General features: G+C 42.9%; 1 protein-coding gene across 1 annotated transcript in view; it reads right to left on the reverse strand.

The window, feature by feature from the left end:
- Window positions 1–21918, reverse strand: part of ARHGEF9 (Cdc42 guanine nucleotide exchange factor 9) — a 296681-nt gene that overhangs the window by 229904 nt on the left and 44859 nt on the right. The window contains exons 2-3 of the mRNA XM_069986579.1: window positions 16751–18394; window positions 2557–2838 (exon numbers count right to left, since the gene is read on the reverse strand). Coding sequence (XP_069842680.1) covers window positions 2557–2838; window positions 16751–18331 — 1863 coding nt within the window. The 5' untranslated portion in view covers window positions 18332–18394. The remainder of the gene's footprint in view (window positions 1–2556; window positions 2839–16750; window positions 18395–21918) is intronic.

Genomic DNA, 21918 nt, shown 5'->3' on the forward strand with positions numbered 1-21918 from the left:
TTATAACATTATAGATATTTATTTTGGCATCGTTATTATTGTGGGGTCTAAAACTGAGGATCTCAGCTATTGTTTTAGGGGGGGGGGACCCAACTTTTGTGTCATGTCTTCTTTAGAATGCTTTTCATATCATAGTTCAACAATAAAAGCATTCTCAACTCCTTCTCTGCCTGAAATAACTTTTAGAGTTTTTGTTTTTTTTTACTTTTAGTTTAAAGCTGCCATTCATGAAGGTCAAATGGTCTTAGCAGTGGAAACCAGGAAGAATGAAAAATCACAGTTTATAAAAAAAAAATTGTAAAATTGAAATCTCCCCCTAAGTGTTTGGACCTTGAACGGTCGCTAGACAAAGCTGGGAGAAATGTGCGCTACACCTGTTCTCTCACGGATCTGTGCCACAAAAAAGTGTTAAAATCCAAGTCTATGGGACCATCTCAGTTCCATAGACAGAAAGCAAGGAGAAAATCACTCAGCGGGATGTTTGCTCGTTATTTCAGGGTGACATGACAAAATATTATAAAAGCGACAGGGACACTTTTCAATTGAGAAGACTTGTGGATTACAGTAACTCCAAATTACTCAATCATAGTAATATGTACTAAACCTATACATCCCCATTTGTCTAGAGAGGTAGACCACATTGATTTAGATTATTTATTGGCTCTGAGAGACCTTCTCATCTGTCTGAATAGCAAACAAGTCACTTTGATAAATCTGGTCCTATGATGGTGGCTTTCCAGAATAAGTTGTGTATATGAGAACATGAATATAGTACTACTTTTAGCCATTGTGTCATTTCTGGCATTGTTCACTAGTTCTTTGCCCCTGCGGGTTATTGCCAATTTTCCCTACACTTATCTCTTATTGCACCTTCTCTAACCTCCACCTTTTCTCCCCCAATAGCCTTCAGTGGGCTGTATGTCACTTTATATATTTTGTGTAAGCAGCCACCGTGCTGCACCTCTCCAGGACGCACCCCAACAGCGTCCTCTGTTATGGGTAATGCAGCCGGGATGATTCTATATAGTCCTAGTGTGGGTTCATTCTGCCTTGGGCTAGTTCAATTAATTCTAGTTAACGCCCGTGCATTTTCTGGAGTGATTTCTACCAACACCTAAACAGTTAATTGACAACACCTTGCCGGTTATTGACAGTTCTATGCTCCTGTCTAAGTTCTTGTCTGTGTGCCCCAATAACCTCTGAGACCGAGACCTGATTTTCTTTACAACTCAGTTACGCACTATGCCTGATACTTAGTGTGCCTAAACTTGCTTCCTACCCTGTCATTTGCTTTCTGAATCTATTGCTTTCCTGACTTTGGCTTGTGTCCCTGCCTACATGTTTGTCTCCTGACTTGGTCTGTATTTTTGTCCTCTGTTTTTTTTACTCTGGTTTGCCACATTTACTCTGGTTATTGCCCAGCAACTTTGTACTGGTTTCTGGCTCTCCTGGTTTGACCCTAGCTTGGTGCCATTATGTATATTTGTCCTTGACTTGTAATTGTCTCACGTTTGTCTCCTATTTGTTTTGTGTCTGTCCGACTTATATTAGTGTAACGTCTGGAGTTGTGGATCTGCTGTACCGCTGCTAGCGATGGTGAAGCCACACTAGGCAGCAGAGTCTAAGCGGCAGCTGGTCTTCACCAGTGCCCACTGAAGGTGGGATGGACTTGTTATGGCAGGCGACCCCCTGGTCGCTACCCCTGGCTCGGATTGCTATTGGCGGCAGGCGAGGTGCAGCTGGAGACTTTGTGGACAGGCAGGAACACAGCCGGACTCACCGCTGGAACCTGGATAGCAATCACAGGCGGGAACCATCGATAGCTGGAATTAGAAACGGCAGGAATCACAGGCAAGAATCACAGAGAACTGGGACTATGGACGTATGCAGAGGCTCCAAAAGGGAATGTCAGGACAGGAGCAGCTTTATAAGGGAGGTGATTGGGTGCACATTCAATAAGGGAAGCACTGTCCCTTTATAACTAGCACAGCTGGCGTGCACACCATAGGAGGCGGGGACGCACGTGCTGGGCAGAGGAGCATCGGGTAAGGCGTTCGTAGGTACCAAAGAGATAGCAACACGGGCCCATGCACACGGGCTCCGATGTCCACCAGGCAGAGGCGATGGGGAGAGTGGCAGCAGTGGCGGCCCAGAGTATGGGGCGCTACTGTGGCTGTAAAGTAGGGGGTGGCTCCGAGTTGTTCCATGTTGCCTAAAACAAGTTGAGGCAAGTAGGCAGAGACAGTGGGCATGGGACAGATGGGACTTGTCTCTGGGTCATCTGTGTGTATTCTGACCTGTCCTGAAATCTTGTTTCTGAAGACTGTCTTTATCAGAAATTGAGAGGGAATGATCATACAAGAGCTGGGGGGAAAGAGTAAAAGTGGCTCATAAGTAGAGAACAAGGCATTTTACTCTAATATGATGTATTACAAGGTTTCTTACATTCACTTGTATTGATTTATGCAAAGTTTGTTGAAAGTAAAGTGTCCATTAAAATAATAAATATAATTAAGCATAAAATACTGGAGAAAGGTAGAAATGTGAAGCTCTTACCGGGAGAATGCTTTCATCCTTGCTTGAAAGACGAGAGGTCATGACTTTGCTGGACCCATAACTCTTCTGATCAGTATCTGAATCACTTGTGAGGCTGGTGTCATTATCTAAGCCATCATTGCCATCTGTGTCATGTTTATCTGGTATAGATTCCTCTTCCTCATACGCTGTTTGCACGTTATTATTGATTGGCACCTGATTGGTCAACTCCGAGCCGCCAAATTCATTCACAGTCAATTCCTCCTCTCTGGAGATATCAAGAATTCCACTGGGCCACTGTTCCTAGAAAAGGCAATTCATAAATAATGATAACCTAAACACCAGGACAATATAAAGGATTGGTCACAGAACACCACTATTTCCAAATTAAATCAAATGATAACAGATGACCATGGAGATATCTCCTTATAGATGCAGTAAAGGATGCTGTGTAGAGATTTCTATGTAAATCTTGTGTAATTACAATGAATAATTATTTACATTGCACCTAAAGCGTATGATAAGATAGCGTCAAAGATTTGCACCAGACATTTAAGAAGGGGTGTTTCTAGCCATAAATGTCACAGCACTACAGGGTCCAGCGGATCAGTATTATTGGTCTTGATATACAGGATTTTACTCTTAGAATGGTATTAGTCATTATGTGGGGGTAATATTTGTTTCTTATATTCGGGTATTATTGGTTTTGATATATTAGATATTGGTAATGATATGGGGGGTATTAATCGCTGGAGGGTGAAGGTGTGGCAGTGATATCTGTTTCTTATGTACTGACATTATAGGTAATATCGGTCTTGGTTTATTAGTTTTAGTTAGAAATAGTGTGACGGTATTGTGATATGATGTATGGTAATAAAATAGTAACATTATATACAGTGATCCCTCAACATACGATATTAATTGGTTACAGGACGACCATTGTATGTTGAAACCATTGTATGTTGAGACCTAAACTCTCTGGAAAACTGGTAATTGGTTCTAAATCCCCCAAAATGAGGAAAAAATGAAAACTTTAAGGGATTGTCCAGCGAAAATCTTTTTCTTTCAGATCAACTGGTGTCATAAAGTTATATAGATTTGTAATTTACTTCTATAAAAAAAATCTCAAGTCTTCCCATACTTATCAGCTGCTGTATGTACTGCAGGAAATGTTGTTTTATTTTCAGTCTGACACAGTGCTCTCTGCTGACATCTCTGTCCGAGACAGGAACTCTGTCTCAGTTTTATATGAATCCCCATAGAAAAATGCTCTGGACAGTTCCTGTCTCGGCCAGAGATGTCAGCAGAAAGCACTGTGTCAGACTGAAAATAAATCAACATTTCCTGCATGACATTTAGTACCTGATAAGTACGGGAAGACTTGAGATTTTTTAATACAAGTAAATTACAAATCTATATGACTTTCTGATATCAGTTTATTTGAAAGAAAAAGATTAAAAAAAAATTGCTGGACAATCCCTTTATAAGGGTGCCTTCACACCTACCGACTCGCAGCGTTAATAACGCTGCAAGTCGGCTAGGTCCTGGCAGATCACTGTCAGTACATACACGCAGCAGTCTGAACGACCGCTGCGTGTATGTAAATCTGCCGGCCACTTAACCCCTTCTGATGCCGGCCGCCTCCCGCTCAGCTCTGTATACATTACCTCCTCGCTCCACGGGGTCCCGGCGTCCTGCTCTCCCGCCCGGCCAATCAGTGGCTGCGGCAGGGCAACACACTGATTGGCCGGGCGCGAGAGCAGGACGCCGGGACCCTGTGGAGCGAGGAGGTAATGTATACAGAGCTGAGCGGGAGGCGGCCGGCCGGCATCAGAAGGGGTTAAGTGGCCGGCAGATTTACATACACGCAGCGGTCGTTCAGACCGCTGCGTGTATGTACTGACAGTGATCTGCCAGGACCTAGCCGACTTGCAGCGTTATTAACGCTGCGAGTCGGTAGGTGTGAAGGCACCCTAAAGGAAAATAAGCTTTAACTAATATGGATACAGCAAGTCCTTACATAGAACAGTCAGAAAGAGCTACACGAGACTCTAAATTTCTTTCTATGCAGAGGACTGGAGCATTTTCAGGGGTTTGTACAGGATACACAGGGTCCCAGAAAAATAAAATGAAACTGCTCTCACCTGGTGCCCAAAGGTGCAAACTTATCCTGGCACAGGTAAAGAGCAGTACAGGACATGTAGTATCACACTGTATTGTAGAAAGGAGATACCAGACAGCCAACCAGTGCAGGCACTTCACTAATACTGGGATTTTACCAGTAAAATTGCCACTTTCACATGCTTTTTTTACATGTTCCGCAGATTTGGACTGTCTGTAACATTGTATGTTGAGTCTGGTCTCAAGTTATGGTCAAAAAAGGAACATTGTAAGTTGAGGGATCACTGTATATACTTGTTATATCCACTTTTAGCGCTGTTCTGGTGTCACTTCCACTATACAGAATACAATGCACCTAGGACCCTCTAACTACAACAGCTACAAATACTACAACTCCCAGTCTGATATACAGTACTTGAAAATGTATTCTAAAAATATGTTTTATTATGTTTAGGTATTTTTTAATGGAATCTGTCACTAGGTTTGTCGTGCCTTTAAAAAGGGTAGAATAAACTAGTAGCAGAAATGCTGAACAGAATCATTTTTATCAGCCGTTCTCCTAATATGCAGCAGAATAGGATTCTTGCCACACCCCTCCCCCTCCCTGCAGCTGCTCATGGACAGTTGACTGCCTATATACAGCATGGATAGATAACTGCCAACCAGCAGCTGGTGGGCGGAGTTTTCTGCTTCTCATGAATATCCAGGACTACTGGGCTCATGCGCATAATGGAGAGGACTACTTATTGCCCATGTTATTCAGAAAGATATCTCTGGATCAGCTGCCAAGAATAATGTAAGTGATACATCATTCTGTACAGCTTCTCTGTCACTTGTTAATGTTACCCTGAGACAAGAAAGCATAGTCTCTTTCAGCATTTGGTATGTTGGTAAACTGTTTTGTTGTTTTTAGCCTTTCAGACTTCTAATGTGTTATGTAAATATACTGCTGTGAGTCAAACATCTTATTGATCAAGAGGGACAGTGACCTGGATGTTTTAGGACCCTAACATCATCCCTGCATTTAAGACCTACTGTACCTGCCAAGCTTATAGTATCCCCAGCACAATACATAGTAACATACTAATGTAGGAATAAGACCTCACCCTGCTGTGTTTAGGAATGCAAAGCAAACACTATGTAGCAGAATCCAATTTTACCCTTTTTTGTCGCTGTAAATATGAATAAGTATGAATTTCTAGAATAATTACCCATCTCTGTCAATTTACAGAAGTCAAAATGCTTAGAGATAAACTCTAGCTCCTTGAGGATAAGCTGAGCACAAGTGTCTCTCTGCTAGGACCCAATGAGGTCAATGAAGTAGTCAATTTCGCTGCAGCGCCCCCACAGGGGAGATTAGGTATTAGAAATCAGTGGACTGTCTGGACTACAGGACAGGATAGATCCTCCAGAGCAAGAAATATTTATTGTAACCACTTTCCATTCTGCTCAATAGATTAGGACTCTGAACAGAGGACCCCATCTATAATTTGTGGGGTATGTGAGTTTTCTAAACCAGACAACCCCTGTATCTAGCTGATATTGGTCATTGGTGGGGGGTCCCTTATGCTGGACCCCTACAGATATAGAAGTGATCATTGAAATTTGTCATCACTTCTAATGGTGAAAGAAACCTTTAACCCCCAAGCCGTCTTTTCCTTGCTTTTTGGACAGATTGTGTATATTTAGATGTATATTTCTATCCCTTGGTATTGGAACCAGCATCTGCAGCCTCCTGTGTTTGCTCTTATGTAACAAACACATTCTATACTTGGCATCTTGTGCACTGCAGTCCTATAAATAGTAAACCAAGTACATCCATCTCCAGGTCAGCACCTCCATCTACCTATCCTAACAAAACCAGAGTACGATGGAAGTAAGTGCTCAGGGGCTGTGGGACCTTCTCTTAGAATATATATAACTGCAGTTCAATCCTGCCCTCAGGTTAAAAAGACACTGTTAGTGTATCCAAGCATTCATTGCAGCTAACAGGCCAATTCAAGTTTCCTATTGAAGAAAACAATATTTTCATGAGCAGTTATAAAGCAGTAGTTCTCATACCAGATGACTCTTTGTTAATAGAGATGAGTGAGCGCGCTCGTTCAAATATAGTGTTTGCTCGAATATCGGGCTTCTGGAAAATACTTGAGACTCAAGTAATGCAGTAATGCGTGCTGCTCGGGTGCTCACTCAGAAAAAGCTTGTTGAAAGGCTGCTGTGAAGCCCTTTAACAAGCTTAAGGGTGCCCCCACCCTCAAGTATTTAACCAGGTGCCCCCGACTCAGCAGAGGTTACCTGGTTAATTTTCGGGAGATTAAGTTCACCCCGTGCAGGCCAGACTATGTTCTATTGGGAGAAGGGGGGGGGAATATACTTACTATAGCAAATATCGGGAATAACATTACATTATAGCCGTCGGCTTCTTTACACTATATTAACATAAAACAATACATTTTCATTTCGGTTTTGCTTCTTGTAAATAAAAATAGCTAAATTAGAACTAAAATATGCTGTATTAACTTAATATATTGTAAAGAAGCTGGCGCCTTTAATGCAATAGACGTGATCCTCTTTCGGTCTATTGCATTATACCCGCCAGCTTCTCTACTATATATTGACTTAACATAGCATATTTTTGTTCAAATTTTTCATTTTAAAAAGCAAAATTGAAATTAAAATATACTGTTTTAAGTTAATATACCGTAAGGTAGTATAATGCAATATACTGTACTATGTATAATGCAATAGATGATTACAATGGTAGGTATAATTCCACCCACCCCCACCCCTCACCCAACAGAACACAGTCTCACCTCCAGGGGGTTAACTTACTGTCACTTTCAGGTTATCCAAGTACCCTCCGCTCAGCAGAGCAGGGGGCACCTAGTTAAATACTCGACTTGCCCACTGATTTCAATGAGGCTCATTACTCAAATCAAGCACTTGTTTATTGCAAAATACTTAACTCAAGTAACATGCATTTAAGTATTTTGATGCATACTCATCTCTATCTACCGTATTTCTAGTAAAGTAAGGTATAGACTAAAGCCCCTACTGGGCGACTGGAGGAGCAAACGAGCACTGTCAGTGCCTTCTATTACACGGGACGATTATCGATTGTAACGGCCAATATCACCCGAATACGGCCAATAATAGTTCCATGTAATAGGGCTTTAGGGGTATATTCATGTATTGCATTAGCAGAGGGCAATACAAAGCTGCACCACTGCCACCCACATGCATAGAAAAAAAAGAGTCAAATTGTGACCTGCAATTTTTAAAGGTTCCCCTAGAGAATACTTAAATATTTCCTTTTCACTTGAAAGTTTGACAGCAGAAACATGAGTCACGATACTCTCTGTACTGGATTATTGATTGAATGATTTTTTTTATTAGATTTTTTTTGCCATAAGGTATACAATGTCACTAAAGTCAACAGCGTGTTGTGACAGGTTGGTGCCCCCAACCAGTGGAGCTATACTAGGTATAATGGCCCTTCATTTTGTAAAATTCTGGGAATATTTACATGGCTTAAAAGACAACTAAAGGCTTACTCTATTATCATGAACATTTATATTTTTATATTTGTTAATAATGATATTTTATTATCGATGCAGTGAATTTGCAATTTGTTTTTTCAACCCATTGTACTTCACAAGCTAAAAACTTTTTTTGTAGCGTCTAAACCTCATGTTTAAATACATTCATATACAACTAGATACAATTGGGTTAAATTTGTAATTTAACATAAAGAAATAAGAATTGTTACCTGTTAATATAACCAGCTACATGTCAGTAGAACAAGTGCATACATTTTATGTGTTTACTAAAAACCATAAGTTAAATCTAAGTTGTTATTATTAAGAACAGCCAGCAGATGGCGCTGAGATACTTCCAAGAGTTTTTTACTCCACATCCAATGGCTGAATTAAATGAGTTAGAATGGTAAGTCAGTGTTATTCATACAATTGTACACCTGAAGGCTATAGCTCTTTACTTGAAGTAACAGTATAATGCCAGCCATTTTCCAGCAATGAAGTGGATAGATCTGATGTGCAGTGATGAAGAAATAACATTGTGCTTGAACACGTCCCTGCGTGGTGATTCCCCAGGACAACACCATTATTAACAGATCCTCTGTTTGTACCTTGTACGCATCATTACTTATATCTTCAAATAAACTAGTTTTCTGGAGTTCTGAATATTTCATCTGCTGTATGACTACAAACCCCAGCACACATGTACATGTTAGGAGTTGTAGTTCTGGATTACATATACACTACAGTAGCCATCCTACAGGTAGTTGAGGTCTCAATGGGCCAGGATACTGTTACAGGTTTACGTCAGCAATAGATAGAAAGGTGACTTGACATGAGGTGAAGTAGCAATCCTCCTCTCCATATTATACTGCCCTAACACTGTACATCTTTACAGTACAATAATAACAATATTGTTCCATTTTTTCTATAGCTCCAAATTATTCTGCAGTGCTGTACAGAGATTTGCAAGTTTGTGAAAAAATCCATGTAAACATTGCACACACAAACACACACCCACAAACACACACACACACACATGACATGGAAAACCACTGTGCCTCCCACAACAGGGCTAACCTCTGTGCCCCCCAAAACATGCCTAACTTTTGTGTGCTATGCCCTGGCCCCTAGGGGCCACTCCGCAGTATAGATGGTGCTAACAGGCAGGAACCGGGGCAGCTGTAGGATAATGTGGTCACGGTGTAGGCACGAGGGTGATACAGCTGGAAAATATACACTGTGAGAAAATACTTTTTCAAAAGACACACTTTACTCTGAGACTATCTAAATGACTTTTCTGCTTACTCAGAGGTAGGAAAATATACATATATATATATATATATATATATATATATATATATATATAAGACTCTGACAAGAAAATAGACTTTTGACTACTGAAGTGCAATACTGAAGTGCAATCATGAAATACAATAATAAACCTCTGACAATCACATACTCTGGAAAATGCTTTAGGAAGGAATGGGTTTAGTGTCTCTGTGTGGTAGAGTCTCTTTAGGCAACATAGAACATCGTCCATGTAAAGGCTCTGGGACAGGCACTGAAGAACAGTTTGGTCAATGAGTGTCCATCAGCACATAGCTGGATAATAATAAGGAAACTTGGTCAGGAGGACCAGGCACGAACCTTGAACGTTGCATAGAAATTTTTAATCACACAGGAACAACAACAAAACAGGAACAGTCAAGAACTTTGCTTTCTGTAGTGAACCTTAATGAAAGGATGCAGGAGGGCCCTGAGTAGGCTTCTTCTTCTCCCACGGGTAGTAGAAGCGTGGAGGGCCTGGAGCAAATGCTTTGCTGGATGCAGTGGTGACCACAATGCTAGGCGCCACTGTGGTGATAGGAGAGATGATGGGGGCCACATGGTAAGTGACTGACGTGGTGGAAGAGGCAGCTTTAGCCACAGCAGTGGGAGCAGTAGAGGGGGCTGCTGTAGTGGAAGCTGCAGGAGCAGCGCTAGGCATAGCGGTGGCAGCTGTAGTGGCAGGCGACAGGGCAGCGAGGGCCTGCTGAATGTCCTCGATCAGCTGCATAATCTTAGGCCCAAGCCCGAGCATCCATCCATCCAGGGGCGGCGAATCACGCCCTGGAGACTGCCACAGACCCAGGGACAGTGAGGCCTTGGCCGAGTCCTTTACTTTGAGGCCCGGGACGGGGGACAAGAAAGTCAGGTCACTTACGTACGGACCGCCCTCCGGTGACGTGGATTTTCCGGTAGAGAAGGCTGTGTCGGAGGCACTGGAACGGTCCGGTTTCAGCGAGATGCTGGCACCAGGCGTGGATTCCCCGTCTTGAGTAGCGGAGGCCGGAGTAGAGGCCCGGCTGTGACTTTCGTCGTCCGACGGAGCAGCGCCCCAGCTGGTGTCACTGTAGGATGTGCACTGGCGTAGTCTTGAGGACCTGGGAGGAGGCGGAGCGCAGAGGCTGAAGTTCCGGCCCAGTAGTCTGTCCGGCAACAGTGACGTCATCTGGCACAGGCGGCCAATCAGGAGCAGTCAATGCAAAGTCTATGGCGCCGGACGATTCCCGCGCTTTGGCAGCAAGGGGGTTAACCCCCTCCTCTCCGGGGTATGGCGCAGTTAGAAATTGAAGAAGACGGCGGCCATCTTGTGTACAGTCTAGGGCCCAAAGCACTTCAATTACACCCATGATAATGCAGCAAACTGTCCCCTTTAGCAGCAGCACGCTAGGCAAAGTATTTCTGGGAGTTGTAGTGCGCCTCTGGGGAAAAGTTGAAGCGGGGACAACGCAGTCTGTATCCTGTTCGTGACGCCAAAAATGCTATGCCCTGGCCCCTAGGGGCCACTCCGCACTATAGATGGTGCTATCATGCAGGAACCGGGGCAGCTGTAGGATAATGTGGTCACGGTGTAGGTACGAGGGTGATACAGCTGGAAACCGGGCTCCTGACCATGCGGGAATACTGGGCATGCGATTCTTCGTTGTCCTTAGTCAGGGCACCAATTATCACACCAATGCCAAGGTTCAGAAACAACGGTAGTTGTATATTTATTGTAACGGTGGTAACTAGTAGCAACAGTCTCTCCGGATGCAACCGGGAATAAGGCAATCTTGAATAAAGCAGAGTAATGGGTGATGCTGCAATAGGCTGTGAGAGTAGCGTGCTGAATGATGGGAGTAGTAGTGATACTGAAGTTGAGATGCTGGGTGGAATGAGACTTGAATGAAATACTTGCTGTTGATGATAAGAGAAGATGAACTGAAGAATGACTGAAGAATCGACACCCAGATGGGAATCTTGAGACTTGAGACAGGAACACAGCCAGTGGACTGGAGCAGCAGAGCACACGCAGGCCTCTCTCCTAGCAGGGAGAGAGGACAAACACACAACCTATTCCCTATGGGGCAGGAGATAGACTGAGGTAGAACAGGAAGTCACATGGTAAACCCCAGCCAAAAGCTTGATGACCATTGGAGTTACCATGGAAGCAGGGCACAGTCACGTGACATCCAGCCATTGCATCATCACACCATTAGGCATATACAGAGAAATATACATGAGAAGTACCATACTTGACCACTAGGGGGCGACATAATACCATTAGACACTGATACCTGAATATACATGCAATAAATGAATGAAATAGCAGACCTGAATACTGCAGGGGTGACACAATACACGCAGTTTGCAGTGGACCATAGCTTTCCAGAACAGAACTGGTTATAATACAAATGTGAGCATAAGAAGGGCTGTTCTGGGACACTGCACTGACCTCTTTGCCCCCACAACATGGCTAACTTCTGTGCCCCCCCCCACACACACACACACATACACACGCACACACACACACACACAACATAGCTAACATCTGTGCCCTCCACAACATGGCTAACTTCTGTGCCCCCCACAACATGGCTAACAACTGTGCCCCCCACAACATGGCTAACGTGTCTCATGAAAATTTCATGGAATTTCTTTTGCAAAATTGAAAGCTGAGTTCACACTTAAAATATGGAATATTTTTGCTCAATATAGTCACACAGTACTATTTGTACACATTGATATATTGTTACTCCTTGTGTCACTCCCTTAGTTTTGATAGATTGTAAGCTCATGTGAGCAGGGCCCTCACTCTTATTTGATGCGTATTACACAGGGTGATCTCTGGGAGCAAGCGAGCCCCCACCTGTCAGGTCAGCACTCGCTTGCACATTGTTCCCCACTCGCTGCCGGCAGTATTACACGTGGTGACAGCGAGTAAGTGCGCGGAGGGGGGGCGTGGGAAGCTGCGCGGGAGCTCCCCGGATGATCTTTAGAGCCCATAGGAGGTAGCAGCAGTCTGCTGCCGCAGCTCGTTGGTGTATTGGTCGTTTGTGTTTCAGCACACTGAAAGACAACAATCAGCTGACATCGTGCGTGTCGGCTGATCATTGCTTTTTATTACACAAAGCAATTATCGGCCGGAATGGACGTTAATCAGCCGATAATTGCTTAGTGTAATAGGGTCTTTAGGTTGTTACTCTGTAATGGCTGATTTGGTTATGACATGACCCCTCCAGATTGTGAAGGGCTGCAGCTATCTTGGTGCTATAGAAATTTGGATTATTATTTGTGGTATGGAGAAACATAAGTCATTCTGTAGCCCTGGCCTTACATCAGATGAAATGTGATCTCTACCCATACTGGTACATTATATCTTACCCAAAGTCCAGCTCTCTCTGAGAATATCATATCTATAGACACATATCTATAGGAGAACATTTCTTCTCTTATATATTATATATTTTATGTAATTATTCTCTGCCTTTTCCCCTGGATGACTGCTTCACCAGCTCTCCCTCATCCAGTACATGAGTGTGAAGAACAACAATTGTAAAAGCAAACTGCTTATGCCCTTGACTCTATAAAGAACAGTGTAAATGTCAGAAATCAGACATAACACACCACTGTGCTCTGGCCTGGGGGGCAAGATACGTCTCTAACTACTAGTCTGCTACAAAGAAAGATTTCACATTTGTTAACAATTCACAGTCTTAAAGTAAATATCGACCTTCAGACACTATTTTAATTTATATATTGCAGGGACATCGCCAATGGCAAGCATTAGGGGCGAATAACACAGATCTCCTGGTGACTGATACCTTTAACTGCATGTGCATCGTCCGGCCAATGAATTAGCTATGTGTAAGAGGGTATCCACAAGCCGCTTTGTGACTGGCAGGTGCGCTCCCTACAAAACGCAATGTTAGGGTTGCAGACTGTAATATGCTGTGTTTTGTACTTTTAGTGCTGTGTTATTACTGCAGTTAAAGGTAACCTAGCAGTTGTTTAAAGGGAACCTGTCACCCCCAGTGCCGGGGTGACAGGCTCCCGACCCCCATTAGAGCCCCCTATACTCACCTAATCCCGCCGGGTCCCGCTTCTGGAGGTGGTCGGGTGATGAAGATCTCAGCCGCTGCAGCCCGGCGCGCGCGCTGAGAGATGAGTCCAACACCCATAGAGAATGACAGGAGAGTCCAGCGCTCCGTCATTCTCTATGAGCGTTGGACTCATCTCTCAGCGCGCGCCGGGCTGCAGCGGCTGAGATCTTCATCACCCGACCACCTCCAGAAGCGGGACCCGGCGGGATTAGGTAAGTATAGGGGGCTCTAACGGGGGGTCGGGAGCCTGTCACTCCGGCACGGGGGGTGACTGGTTCCCTTTAATGCTGCTTAACTGCAGACTGTATGAAACAGGGACAGGGTGCGGTAATACACCAAACTATGATGTAACATTTAAGAGAATTTATAGGTTTAAAACGTGCCGATAATGGGGAACTAATAACGTCGGAGAGTTTCTGCCCAAGAAGACAATGGGGGACATTTATTATAACTGCGCCCCTGGCGTACCCCAGGGAGAAGGTGCAGAGTCGCCCCTTCCCCCTGGCATACGCTTGCTGTATCCCCTGCTCGCTTGATGGGTGTGTTGAGGGTGGGTGCGTCAAGGTGGGGAGGTGCAAATCATGAAAGAAATCTACACCTGCTGGAAGCAGATGTAGATTTGTTCTATCGGGTGCAGGACCAGACAGCTTTACTAAGAGGTGTGTGCCTCTTAGCAAGTCTGGCCGGGAAAAGGGAGATGGGTTCTTATTTAAGACCAACGTACTTGTATGCCAGTCTTCATAAATGTGCCCACTTTACACCATGCCATGTTGCCCAGCTGGTAAGCCAGGTGCAGATCCATAAAGTCACAAAAGTTGCACAAGCACTTGACTATTTGCCACATCTGCGCCTGGTACAGCCAGGATACATTCCCCTCTCTGTGATACATTCCCCTATTTGTGCTTCTCATTTACCTAAACTGAATACCAATTGAATCATATTCATCATTTCATTTCCAGTTTCTTTTCATTAAATTTTTAATGTTACTTTAATGAAAACAACCCTCTAAGTAAGTCTTTCAGGTTGGACGTCAGGAAGCTTTATAATGTCCTTTGTTAGGCCCCCTTCACACGTCCGGAAAAACCACCCGGATTTCCTATCAGGAAATCCGGACGGATTTCCGGACGCATAGACTTTCATTGGACACGGACACCCTTCCGGAATTTTCCGGAAGGGTGTCCGTTCCGGAAAATAGGATTTTTTAGAACCGGTCCTATTTTCGTCCGGAAATCCGGCCCGGACGCCCCCATAGGAGTCTATGGGAGCGCCCGGGCCCCGGACGCTTTCCTGATACACATCAGGAAAGCGTCCGGAGTTCCACTCACCCGGACCACCTTCCGCCTCTGCCCCGGCCTCCTGCTGCCTCTTCACTGCCTCTTCGTCCGCATCCTTGTCTGCAGGTACCTCCCGCGGCCAGTCGCGGCACCCCCGCACCCCCCCGCGGCCACTTGCGGCACTCCCGCACCCCCCCTCCCCCCGCGGCCACTCGCGGCACCCCTGCACACACCCCCGCGGCCACTCGCGGCACTACCGCACCCAAACCCCCCACCTACCGCGGCCACTCGCGGCACCCACGCACCCCCCCATCCCTCCCCCCCCCCGGCGGCCAGGAGACCAGGACAGGTGAGATTAAAACTCCCATCATGCCCTGCTGACAGGCCATGATGGGAGTTGTACTTCTGCAGCCTGTGGCCATCCAGGTTGCAGAAGTACAACTACCATCATGTCCTGCAACCTGGGTGACCACAGACTGCAGAAGTACAACTTCCATCATGACCTGTCAGCCAAGCATGATGGGAGTTGTAATTCTGCAAGCTGTGTCCATCCAGTTAGCAGAAATACATGTCCTATTTTTCTTCTTATCAAGAAATCCTGAAGGTTTTTCCTGATGGTTTCCTGAAGGTAAAAACGGATTACTGTCAGGAAATCCTGATACTTTCCTGATGACATTTAAGGCCTCCTGATCAGGATTTCCTGACAGTAAAAACTGACACGGACGTGTGAATGGGGCCTTAATATTTCACAATGTTTAAACTCTCTGTACTGACAGTTCTGTCAATCTAGATTACAAGAATTCAACACAAATCAAATATATTCACAAAGAAAAAATGTCCCTATCTATTTAATGAAATCAGAACAATTTTCATTTTGTGCACTTTTCCTGATGTTTATTTATAGAACTTATCAAGTGACATTATTGCCCTCCTCTATCTATCACATTGTATTAATTCAAGGAAACAGATGAAATTTTATTTTTACTTTGTTTTAAACTAGTTGGAATTTTGATTCAGAGCAAAAGAACAAATATATATAAAATATTATCCTAACCTGAAAAGGGTCATACGTGACTTCCTTACCTGCACTTTCTCCATATCTACACTGGAGTCATTGCATTGCTGACCTCACCAAGCTACATACATCTCTCTATGACTCCCCACAAAACAAGAGGATAAAAGTTTTACCAATTTGCAACATTTTGATGGCAAAAGCTTTGATAAATTTCCCATTAACTTTAAAGGGAAACTGACAGCACAGATATGCATAAATCCATACTGCCAGTTTCCAGATGCCTAGCACACAGACAGTGTATGTATATCTTTAGTGATGCTGTATAATCTGGCATCTTCTGTAATGATGCTCTTTATTCCAGGCTGACAGTGACAGTGTTTTGATCTTTTTTAATTATTTTTAAAAAAAAATTATTATTTTTTTTATAATGGAAGTCAATGTTAAAATGGATCCAAACAGATGCACACAATTCGTTTTTGCATCAGATTTTTCCATACAATGGAACAGCAAAAATGCAGCGTGAACCCATAATGGTTAAAGTTCTGCTGGTCCAGGGCGGGGAAGGTTTACTCACTTCACTTGAAAAAAGGTGCTATGGACAATTTCTCAGTTCCTAAACACCTGTCTATATCGTACAAACTGAATACAGACTGCAGTCTGTCATGAAACATATAGCCTGCTGTCTTTGGACTTCTCCCACTGCTAATTATATCAGAAATTTATAACATTAGATTATAGGTAGAAAAGTAATAAATGAAAAGGGGTAGCTGATCCTGGGATATATTGTCGCTACTAGTAGGCAAAATTACTACCAGTTGGTACTGGTGAACAAACACAAGATAATATAATTGTGATACCTACCTCTTCACAGGAGGAACCTGTTGATGATAAACTAATATGAGATTCGCTGCACTCAAACACATCCTCATCTTGCATACTTGACTGAGTCACAAATGAGTTTTCAGGATTTCTCTCAAAACCTATATGCAACTGGGACTGAGCTTCTTCTCGGGAATGGTCAGATGAAGTATCAGAAGCCTTATTAGAATCAGCAATACATTTATATTCCTCAACCTGGGAGAATGACAATCCTTCTTGTACAGATTCTTCTGGCTCATCATCCTCGTGGCATATTTCCTGTAAACACACAGTATTCTCTGTTGTTTCTGCACAATCATCTGTTGGCTCGCTAGCTGCTTCTTCTCCTGCAGCACTGGGTGATATGTCCCGAACTGATATATTATCCTGTGCAGGAGTTTCCCACACACCTGAGTCAGGAGACTGTGGAAGTTCTGACGGAAAAGTCAACGCATTTTCATTTTCAATGATAAGAGGCTCCTTGACAGAAGAGTTTTGGAGTCTTGGAGTCCGTGGAGTTGTCTGAGAAACTTGATCATCTGATGCAGATGATCTGGAGGAACCTCTCCACTTTCTCGCTGCTTCTGCTACGTTGCTGAAAAACTTAAAAACCCCACCAAAGTTTTTGGATTTGCCACCACTGGCCGTGTCGGACATTTTGGTGTCAATACTGTCCTCAAATTTTTGATCTTCTTCAAGAGGGGCTGTGGTATCAACTGTGCACTCTATATTTTGGAATGTATTTCCCTGAATTTTATCAAGTCCTTTTGAATTATCTTTTGTGGCTAGTGAAATTCCTTTCAGATAACTCCACATATATGAGCTCCTACCTCTGCGATGTTCTGGTGGGATTTTAAGTCCTCTTCTTTGGATCTCTCCTTCGGCAATAGTTGAACTCTTAGTACTAACCAGTGGACGTCTACGGTTGCTACTTATGCTCTCATTGTCCATATGTTCAGAATTCCCATTTATTCCAACACCTATATCTCTTAACCATTTGTTTTCACTAGATATACATTCAGAAATGCTAATATTTAACTCAACATCCTCAAAAGATGTGTCTAAGTCATCGATGTAACCTGCATAAGAATGTCTATATGGTCTTTGTCCATCTGCATATTTTCTTGTTCTGAATAAAGCACTTGGAATAGAAAGTTCTATGGTTTCTTGTGGTTGACTCTGAACCTTAGCTTTGGAATTTCGAAGGACAGAATTTTTGGAAAAAGTAGCAGACCTCAACCTTTTAAAAGATCTAACTTTGTCCATAAAAGATAGTTTTGGCTTTGGTTCACTGATTTCAGTTGTAAGGATCATAGACTGAGGTCTCTTAGCACGTCCAGAGTTTGCCCTCCGTCTGCTGACAAAGCTCCAAATACGAGTCCCTTTACCTTTCTTTTCATATCTGTGCGGTGAATCTTCTGTCTGAAGTTGGGAGGAAACACCACTCACTTCACAGGGATCAAGTTCACAGATTGCCATATTGTCAGAATTTTTTTCCTTGGGGAGAACCTGAAAGCTTTTATTCATGTACCCATTGAGGATGACATCAGAATGGTTGTTTAAATCGCCATTTATAACTTCCATGGCTTGGTCTACGGCCCTTCACAACATCCCTTCTTCTTCCAGTGCCAAAGCAGTAGAAGAAAACTGTTAAAATAAAAATAAAAAATTAATTAAAAAATATACTACAACAAATATATTCAGGTTTTTTTTAAACAGGTCCCTGTCACTATGCACTGCCTCCTCCCCTGACAGTTTGCACAGTTCAGTGTGAAGGGACACAGTTCACTCCAGGGTTTGGGTAGCAAAACTCTGTTAATAGGGCCCTCACATGGAACACACCAAGCATGGGTCATTTCCTCCACAAACCAATCCCTTGTGGTGAGCTGTGTCTCTTTAAACTGTGATGACAATCCATGGGAGAAAATCTATCAACATAATATAGCAATATTGCAAGTAAGTGAGTAGAGAGAATTAACCTGTCAGCAACATTAAATACCAATTGAGACATGCTCGTAAAGAATGTATACTGCCAGCAATATTTTATGAGGATGATTTACTTTGAAACTAATCTACTTGAAAGAAAGCAAAACTACAAAAAGATCATAGAAATCAAAACATAATGTATTCGGCTGGCCTTATATTAACCTGTACATTAGGAAAACTCCCAATGTACATGCTAAATGTGTGCATGGACGTAAATGGAAGTCTTTGGTCTCTGGCAGATATACAGTAGTATACCACCTGAAACTGAGGCTGGAATAGATAAAGTAGTGAAGTCTACTATACATCCTTAGAGGATCTTCTTTAAATAAATTAATACATTTTATTTATATATATATATATATATATATATATATATATATATATATATATATACACACACACACACACACTCACACACACACACACAGGGAGCGCTGGAGAAACCATAACTTGTCTTTTGCCTCTAAAGCAGGCCATACCTTAGACTCATGGCTGATGAACCTGCTGCTCGCAACAGATTCGGCCTTCAGTCTAAGGTACAGTGGTTTGCAATAAATCAGGATATCAAAAAAAAAAAAAAATTTTCCCAGTAATTCAATTCGAAAAGTGACCACATATATTCTATAGAGTCATTACATACAGAGTGAACTTTTTCTAGCAATTATTTCTGTTAAAGTGGATGATTATGGATTACAGCCAAGAAATACCCAAAAGTCAGAATTTCAGAAAATTAGAATAATTAACTCAAAACACCTGCAGTGGCTTCCTAAGTGTTATAAAAGGTCCCTTAGTCTGGTTCAGTATGCAACACAATCATGGGGAAGACTGCTGACTTGACAGGTGTTCAGAAGGCAGTCATTCACACACTCCACAAGGAGGGTAAGCCACAAAAGTTCATTGCTAAAGAAGCTGGCTGTTCTCAGAGTGCTGTATCAAAGCATATTAATAGAAAGTTGAGTGGAAGAAAAAAAGTGTGGTAGAAAAAGGTGCACAAGCAACCGGGAGAACCGCAGTCTTAACAGGATTGTAACGAAAATGCCATTCAAAAATTTGGGAGAGATTCACAAAGAATGGACTGCTGCTGGAGTCAGTGTTTCAAAAGCCACCACATACAGATGTCTGCAGGACATAGCCTACAAGTGTTGCATTGTGTCAAGCCACTCCTGACCAATAAACACCAGAAGTGTCTTATCTGGGCCAAGGAAAAGAAGAACTGGACTGTTGATCAGTGGTCCAAAGTGCTGTTTTCAGATGAAAGTAAATTTTGTATTTCATTTGGAAATCAAGGTCCCAGAGTCTGGAGGAAGAGTGGAGAGGCACACAATCCAAGCTGCTTGAGGTCTAGTGTGAAGTTTCCACAATCAGTAATGGTTTGGGGAGCCATTTCATCTGCTGGTGTAGGTTCACTTTGTTTCATCAACACCAAAGTCAACGCTGCCGTCTACCAGGAAATTTTAGAGCACTTCATGCTTCCCTGTGCTGAAAAGATTTTTGGAGATGGAATTTTCATCTTCCAGCAGGATATGGCACCTGTCCACACGGCCAAAAGTACCAATACCTGGTTTACTAACCACAGCATCTCTGTGCTTGATTGCCCAGCAAACTCACCAGACGCTTGAAAAAGTTCACTCTGTATGTAATGATTCTATAGAATATATGAGGTCACTTTTTGAATTGAATTACTGAAAAAAAAAATTTTGTTGATATTCTAATTTATTGCTAAACAATGTATATGGGGCCCCAGCGATCAACCACCAACAGATGTCGATGGTGCGTTGTCCATAATGGAAAATCACAGCCGACCCGTTTGGTAAGAAACAAGCTGTAGCGAAAGCACATTTGGCCGTCAGTTATCGAAGGTATATGAGGGCCTTTAGTCCTGAGCTCCTTCCAGGGTAATGGTACTGCTAACAGCCACCAATCACACATTTTGCATTAAGGCCCTATTACACACACAGGTTATCTGCTAGATATCTGACAGATTTTTGAAGCCAAAGCCAGGAATTGCTTTGAAAACAGGAGAACTCTTTCTTTTATTACTTGTTCCCTGTTTACAGTCTGTTCCTGGCTTCAATGATCTGTCAGATCTGTGTGGGTAATAGGGCCCTTAAAGATTGTTTCATGAGGCTATAGACAGTGTCACCCAATAGGAGAGAGCTCAGGAGGAGGACAGGAAGGCGGACTAGGAGGTGAGCTGCTTTCCTGGGAAGGTTTCAATGACATAGCTAGCCATTATGGGCAGGTGTCATATACAGACTGTTATATAATAGGAGCTTCCTGGGGTTTTCTTCTGGGAGGGGATAACAGACAGGGGCCATAAAAGCAATGGGTCCTCTGTATACAGTGCCTTCACAGAGAGCACTAACAAAATGTGAACACAGCCCTAGACATAATAACCCATTGGATAGGGAGTGACACAAAAAAAACACAACATAGAAAATTAAATGGAACAAAAATGTTATGTAACTCTCAGTGTAAGGACAAATTGAGCATTTGTATGTAATATCTTAGCCGCAGCTAAGTCATCATGTCTATATAAGCACACACAGCAACTGGCCATTTTGGCTATTAAAGTCAATAAGATCTGTGCCTGTCCGTGCATGTATACATCAGTACCCCGACGTATCCTGACTGTCCATTGGCTTTGTCTGGTGTTGTCACCCACCTCTATTTAAATAACTGATGGTGAAGTGCAATAGCAGATACAGTCTATTGACAAAAGTGGTGTGTATCTCAATCCCCCCATTTAGTATAACTCTTAGGTCATTTGGAGGCTACTGCTGCTGCCTAGTAGAGGAAGGCAAAAGATTCCTGACGTTTTAGGATATAGATTTGTAAAACTGGGAAGATATAGAGCGCATTAAGAGGAGGATTTATATGCGTGTAATACATTAATGTAGTTCTCGATCTATCCTTGTTTCACTTCTCAAATATAATATACTGAGTGAACAGAAAAACGTGATCAGTGCAGGTGACATGTCCTGGCCATAGACCATTCTCTCATAATGTTAGAAGCAATGTCAGGATCAATGAGCAGGACTTAAAAAAAGTGTGTTAATCACCAAAAAACATAACTGCAGAGGTTTATGGAAGACACCCATAGCTAATAAGTGCTGTGTGTAGTATTCATCTGTCCCATATGGCTTAAAGAATGGGCGGTATCTGATGTGATGTCATGGGGGAAC

The sequence above is a fragment of the Dendropsophus ebraccatus genome, chromosome 10 (assembly GCF_027789765.1).
Source record: "Dendropsophus ebraccatus isolate aDenEbr1 chromosome 10, aDenEbr1.pat, whole genome shotgun sequence".
Lineage (NCBI taxonomy): Eukaryota > Metazoa > Chordata > Amphibia > Anura > Hylidae > Dendropsophus > Dendropsophus ebraccatus.